The sequence below is a fragment of the Castanea sativa genome, chromosome 6, assembly GCF_040712315.1.
Source record: "Castanea sativa cultivar Marrone di Chiusa Pesio chromosome 6, ASM4071231v1".
In the NCBI taxonomy this organism is placed as follows: Eukaryota; Viridiplantae; Streptophyta; class Magnoliopsida; order Fagales; family Fagaceae; genus Castanea; species Castanea sativa.
Window position 1 is genome coordinate 45,243,443 of NC_134018.1, and position 7,421 is coordinate 45,250,863.

At 38.6% G+C, this 7,421-nt stretch overlaps 1 protein-coding gene across 1 annotated transcript; it reads left to right on the forward strand.

Moving 5' to 3' along the window:
- Positions 1–1,447: 1,447 nt before the first annotated feature.
- Positions 1,448–4,911, forward strand: LOC142637838 (7-deoxyloganetic acid glucosyl transferase-like). Its single transcript, XM_075811793.1, has 2 exons — positions 1,448–1,980; positions 3,974–4,911. Exons 1-2 carry the CDS (start codon positions 1,464–1,466, stop codon positions 4,909–4,911), a joined length of 1,455 nt encoding a protein of 484 aa, XP_075667908.1. The 5' UTR covers positions 1,448–1,463.
- Positions 4,912–7,421: the final 2,510 nt, after the last annotated feature.

Genomic DNA, 7,421 nt, shown 5'->3' on the forward strand with positions numbered 1-7,421 from the left:
CATTACAAAAGGGTGGACGGGAAGTCTTAATCCACAAGTGAAAGCGGCCTCATAGATGCACACTTCACCTGGAAAAAACTGACAAGCCCTCTCCTCGTCAGCAGGCCGACGAACCCTAACTCGTTCCGGAAACTGAAACCTATCTCTAAACCTACCCACAGCCTCGGAATCTAGGCCACACGCCTCCACGAGGGCATGGAAAGCCTTAATTTCCCTAAACGATGAAGCGGCAGTATCCCCCTCCATAAGGTCGCCACTAGACGATAACCCCGTCTCTAGATCACTAGACCTAACCTCAGACATCTGCCGTCGCTCCCTCACTAAACCCTCAAACCAATCAACTGACTGGCGAAGCAGGGGAAACAAATCGCCCAAAACAATGCCTAAGCTATTACCCGCAAAAACGAAACCCTCCAAATTGGGAAAAACGCCTAAAGACCCTCCTAAACGAGCAAAACGAAATGAAATCGAAGGGCAAGTTTCTCTAACTTCTAAACTACTGACCATGGACACCCAGATAAAACACAGGTAAATAGGAAAGTACTGAAAAACAAAAAAACAAGCAGAAAACAAAGAGAAAATCAAACGCTTGCAAAAGAAGAAAAGAGGGAAGAGAGAAAAATGGAATGGGTAACATACCTCGAAGAGAAGAAACAAGAAGCCCAACACGCACCAGCTCAGAGAAAGATGGAGAAATAGGTGAGGAAGAAAAAGCTAAGAAGGACAAACTGAGAAGTAGAAAGAAAAATGCAAGATAAAGTAAGGGAGAAGAAGTTTAAAAACCAAATGAAGGTGAAACTGAAAAACGGCGGGAAACCCAAGGGACATAATTCTCCGCCAACCGCATCACGCCACGTGGCCACAACCCACGAAACGCCGCCACCACGCATTCAATACGGCACGGAATCCAAAAAAAAAAAAAAACTGTTCGGTTTCCACGATCGTCACTGACGACCGTGAAATCCGGGGGGCATCTGATGGGACTGACGAAGTTATACATCGACGAGGAAATCTTACAGACGAACATAACCAGTCATCGGCAGAAGAGTTAATGTCACTAAATGCTGCCAATAAAGCCTCGGTCGTTACAAGACCAGCTAGGCAAACCAACGGGAAGGTATTAACACCCATTACTCCCCTGAAGACGTTACAAGAAGAGTCATTAATACCCCAACGGGTATAATCCCCAAGGGTATATAAAAGCCCTCAAAAACACCAAAACAAGGTACAGAAAATAACATCACAACCTGGATATATTCTTGATATTTCAATCATTATCTTCTTGTGTACTGACTTTATCATCGGAGGCGTTGTGGCAGGCACCACACCGGTGACCACTTGAACAAGTTCTTGCTCCCGCAGGGTCGTCAGAGAACTGCCTGGAGCCATCTGGACGAATCCTAGCAAACCGACGAGATACTGCTTCAGATACTGCTTCATCATCCATAAACCTAAAGTTCATCATGGAACAGTACTGTCCTCCTGCTCATGTTCTAATCTTTCCCTTTCCGGCGCAGGGACATGTAAACTCCATGCTCAAGCTAGCTGAGCTTCTTGGCCTTGCCGGCATTCATATCACCTTCCTCAACACTGATTTCATCCACGAACGCCTTGTCCGCTACACCGATATCGAAACCCGTTTTAGTTGCTATCCAGGGTTCCAATTCAAGACCATCTCTGACGGCCTTTCCGCTGACCACCCACGATCTCTTATCAAGTTCATCGAAGTGTATGACTCGTTAAATTCGAAAACCAAGCTTCTTCTTAGGGAGATGCTAGCTTCAAATCAACTTATTGGCTCCAACACTAGGCCTTGCTTGACTTGCATCATAGTAGATGGACTCATTGGCGGTTTTACCAGTGATATTGCCAATGAGTTTCGGATTCCAATCATTCATTTTCGTACCATCAGTGCCTGCTGCTTTTGGGCTTATTTTTCTGTTCCTAAAATCATTGAAGCTGGCGAGATTCCTGTTACAGGTAACTTTCAGAATTGGCATCCAATAGCAAGATTTTTTTTTTTTTTTAAGTCACCATTTGCAAGATTTTACTTGTTTTTTTATTAAACATTTTCGGGTACTGAAAAAAGTGTAGGGAAAAATATCAAAGTCTAATCGTTAATCTTTTAGACTCTGTTTGGAAGCATAGAAAAATTTTTAATTTTTAACCATATGTTTTTTGTACAGACGATAAAAAAGTGAATATAACTTTTTTGAAAAGCTGATTTTTTTTTTTTTTTTTTTGTATTGATGCGTGCTAGTTAATTGTAACTTTTTACTAAAAAAATACAATTTAATATAATGATAATTTATTTCCACTACAAAAAATGTATAACTTATAATAACAAGTCTTTTATATTTAGTCATAACAAAATCTCATAATATTTTTACAACAAATTAAAATAGTTAGATTTAATCTATCGTATCTCAAAATAAAATAAAATAATATTTTACTCAGTCTATTATAATTAAAATAAAAATAATGTGTAATTTTGTTGTATGGTACACAAAATTGTTTTGATACAGTTATAAATTATAATGGCATAATGATCCTTTAAAAAAGAATAAAAAGTTATAATACCTAGGCAGGCATGATGGAATCTTCAGGTGATAGTTGTAGACAAAGTTGTTTTGATACAGTTCTAACTTATAATGCCATATTGATTCTTTAAAAAAGAATAAAAAGTTATAGTAGCTAGGCAGGCATGATGGAACCTTCAGGTGATAATGTTTATTGGCTAAGAGAGAGGGTTAAAACGATAATTGTGTCTTTTATTTATTGCACACTTTCTTTCATATTTCTCCCCAATTTAGAGGGGAACAATTTTGTGCTCTCAGGAAGAAAAGAAAACTCCCCTACCCTCATTTTCTTCCCATCCAAATTGCTCCTCTACCAGACAGACAAAGCAAAATTGTTTTCTTTTCCATTTTCCATACTCCTTAATATAGCCCGTACCAAATTACTTGTCCAATAAGGAAATGAAAACTCAACTTAGTTGAACTAATACACTAATATAACAATTTTTCTACCCCTTTTGCAATGAGACAAATGTCCTTACAATTGGGATTCATCTGAACAATGCACATGAATGTGCACAAAAAGGATGATGATAAGTGCCTAAGATATTGTATACAATGTTAATGTCCCCTGTTTAATACGAAATTAAAAATTGAAATGGAATTCTTGGATTACTCTTCAGCAAATAACATTAATACATTATTTACTACAAATAATTTAAGGATCATAATTTTTGCGTAAATAATGTATTAATGTTGTTTACAAATGAGTAATTGATAAATGTGATCTTTATATAGTCAAGAACCTTGTAGCTTAACTAATAAGCATTTTTTAGTGTTTTCAATGTAGATATTTAAATTACTATCTTCTCATCTCTAACTATCAAATTATCAAAAAGAATATGATCCTTAAGATGTATTATGTTCTAAAAGAGTAGTCATTTTTGTTCATGTACTTATAATTAAGATACTTTCTTAGGAAAATTAGGAAAGCCCCTCAAAGAGTTTGAGGGCTATTCTTTAGTCAATTTTCCATGAGCAGCAAATATACAAAAAATTTCACAATGATTTTTACAACTTTTAAAGTAGTAAGTCATAATTGGAGTAATTTCACTTTCATATAGGTCCATCTTGAACACCACTTTTATCAAGCACCCATTACATTAGGCCATATGTCAATATTTGTGAATAATTTTGTGTCACTTAATTAATTTATTGATTTTTCAAGAGTTCTTAAGCAACCAAAAGATCCAAAGATGATAGAAAAATGCTAAAAAAATTGCATATAACATGGCAACAAATTTGATCAATGTGATCCCTTCAACAACATACTATTATACTATTGTAATGAGTGATATATCAGTTTGTAAAATTTAGGTGGTACATTTATAGTATCCCTAACATCACTTAAGTTGATATTATACTAACGAGTGGGTTTGTATGTGTTAAAACTCTAGGAAATGAGGACATGGACTGCTTGATAACGACTGTGCCAAGCATGGAAAGTTTTCTCCGTTACCGAGACCTCCCAAGTTTTTGCCAAGCCAACGATCTAAACCACTGCAATCTCCATGTCTTTGTGACCGAGACTCAACAAAGTCCTCAAGCGCATGCCCTCATACTAAACACGTTTGAAGATCTAGAAGGACCTATACTCTCCCACATACGCACTCATTGTTCCAAAGTCTACACCATTGGACCCCTCCACACGCACCTAAAATTCCGACTCGAAGCCAAAACATCATCGTCCCAATCTCAATCATCAAACAACCTGTTTGAAGTGGACAAGAGTTGCATGACCTGGCTAGATGCTCAACCATTGAAATCTGTAATCTATGTCAGCTTTGGAAGCATTACGACTATCACAAAGGACGAGCACATGGAGTTTTGGTTTGGTTTGGTGAATAGCAAACAACGATTCTTATGGGTCATACGATCTGACTTAGTTGTAGGAGAGCACAATGAGGTTCCGGAGGAGCTAATGAAGGGGACAAAAGAGAGAGGGTACATAGTGAGTTGGACCCCGCAAGAGGAGGTCCTAGCCCACCATGCAATAGGTGGGTTTTTGACCCACAGTGGTTGGAACTCAACCTTAGAAAGTATAGTAGCTGGGGTGCCCATGATCTGTTGGCCGTTCATTGGTGATCAACAATTGAATAGTAGGTTTGTGAGTGAGGTTTGGAAGTTAGGGTTGGACATGAAGGGTGTGTGTGATAGATTCATTGTAGAAAAGATGGTGAATTATTTGATGGGGGAAAGGAGGGAGGAGTTCATGAAATCAACAAATTTGATGGCTAGGTTGGCAAGAAAAAGTGTGAGTGAAGGTGGCTCCTCTTATTATAGTTTGGACTGTTTGGTCAAGGATATCAAGTTGATGAGCATGGAAGCAGATTAAACAGTTTCCTTGTGTCAAATAATGTTATTTCTATCATAAAGGGATATTAAACATGCTCATGCACATGAAGGAAACTACTTGAATTATCAACTTTAAAAATAAGAGGTCATTGGCAACACAAAAAATAAATGTGCAATTAGATTGATTTTTTCATTGCTTTACTAATTTGGCAAAAGTGAGTAAAACTATAAATATAGAAGAAATGGGATTTTAAAAAACTGTATATAAACAAATATAATAAGAAACTAAATGAAAAGAAAAATAAGAATAATTCAAATACACACTAAATTGTCTAGTCTTTTACAATAATTAATTCATCCCACGCACATGTCCAAAAGCACTTTTATTATTAGGGGTGTCTAACAAAAACCAAGGCCCGACCCACTCACCCAACCCGTCCGATCCAGCCCGAAAACCAGCCGACCCGACGCCAGTGATGGTCGGCGGCGGGTCTCTGCCTCCAGAACCTGAAAACGGCGGGTCGGTTGGTGGGTTTTCTCCCCAAAACCCGAAGAAACCCGACTGAACCGAGACATGGATAAAGTGGACTCACTCTCTCCTCTCAGTCTCACGATCTCTACTCTTCACCGATGTCTACCCTTCGCCGATCATGCTCGTCATCGATCTCTGCCTCTCCATTGTCGATCTCCGCCTCTTCGTCGTTGATCTGTGCTCTTCATCGTTGATCTTCGCTCTTCGTCCACAACATCCCCAACTCGTCTTCACCTCCATCTCTCAGATTCAATCTTTCTATATCATCTCTTAGGTTCAGTTATCTATGAAATTACTGTCTGTTGTTGTTTTTATTCTTTGGATTTATGGATCTGTTCTTTGGGTTTGTAGATCTTATCTTTGGGTTCGTAGATCTATTGATTTTGTTCTTCAGAAATCAAACTTCAGTGTTTGATCTTTGTATTTCAGTCGAAATCAAAGTTGACCGCCACCCACTCGAGCCCGATCCAACTCGACCAGTGGCTTTTCGCAGTTGGCGGCAGGTCTGGAACTTCTACACCCGTTCTGATCGGGTCAGTTACGGGTTGGGCACAAACCCGACCCAGACCAACTCGTGAACAGCCCTATTTATTATAAATAAAAATAATAGGGGACAATCAATTTGAATAAAAACCTTATTAGTCATTGGACCACTTAAACGATCATGTCCGTAATATTTCCCCTAAACATAATTCAGGCTAGGTGCTAAAAGCTCAAAAACTAAACTCAAATGATCCCTTTAGATTTATTTGAAATTTAGCAGTTAAAACAAGAAAAAAGTTTCTCTACAATCTGAATTGGAGGAAGTCTCTCCAAACTGTGATGTGTCACTCTCAGAGAGTGACACCTGTCCAACTCCACTAAAACTCAAACTCAAGAGATAACTTCAGTTAACTCAAACATTAGCCACTTTTCCATATTTTTTTTATTAAAAAAATTATTTCTCTCTTTCTCCTTCGACACTCAGTCCTTTCTCTCTCTCTCTCTCCTTCGACGCTTTCCCATCCCTTTCTTTTGTTCCAGAGACGAAGAGGAAACCGAGAATGAAAGAGAGAAGGAGATTGAGAGAGCGAGAGAGATATCTATTTTCCGAAACCCAAAAATAAATCTACTTCGGGGGCTCCAGGGAGGTAGTTTCAGCGTCTCCGGCCCCCATTCGGTTTCTCTGGCCACCCTCAGATTGCAGAGAAACTTTTTCCAGCTACCGATCTAATACCAAATTAGCCCAAACTAATTACAAAACCAAACTTTCTCATACCAACATCATATTTGGTCCCATACACACTAACCCTTTCATTTGCACTAACTGGATGCAAAGCCAAACATTTCCCAAAAAAAAAAACAGATACCAAATTAGTTCAAATTAACTACAAAACCAATCTTTCCCAAACCAATTTCACATTCAGTCCCATACACACTATCCCTTTCATTTGCACTAACTGGATGCAAAGCCAAACATTTCCTCAAAACCCAGATACCAAATTAGCTCAAACTAAACCAACATCACAATAATTTCCATACACACTAACTCTTTATTTGCAAAAACTCAAAGAAAAACGAAAACCAAACAATTTTCACCAAAACCCAGATAACAAAATCAGCTCAAAACAACAAAAAATAAAAAAGCACAAAATGTATCCCATACCAATATCACATTCAGTCCCAATAGCCAACACAGTAGCCAAGTACTTGGTATCCGAACCCCGCTTCTTCAACTTCACCTGGGTATGGTGCTCCACAAAATAAAGGGTGGCCGGAGAAACCGAATGGGGGTCGGAGACGCCGAAACTAACTCCCTAGAGCTGCCGAAGTAGATTTGTTTTTGGGTTTCAAAAAATAGATATCTCTCTCTCTCTCCCTCTCGCTCTCTCAATCTCCTTCCCTCTTTCACTCTCGGTTTCCTCTTCGTCTCTGGAACAAAAGAGAGGGATGGGGAAGCGTTGAAGGAGAGAGAGAGAGAGAGAGAGAGAGAAAGGACTGAGTGTAAGGAGAAAGAGAGAAATAATTTTTTTAATAAA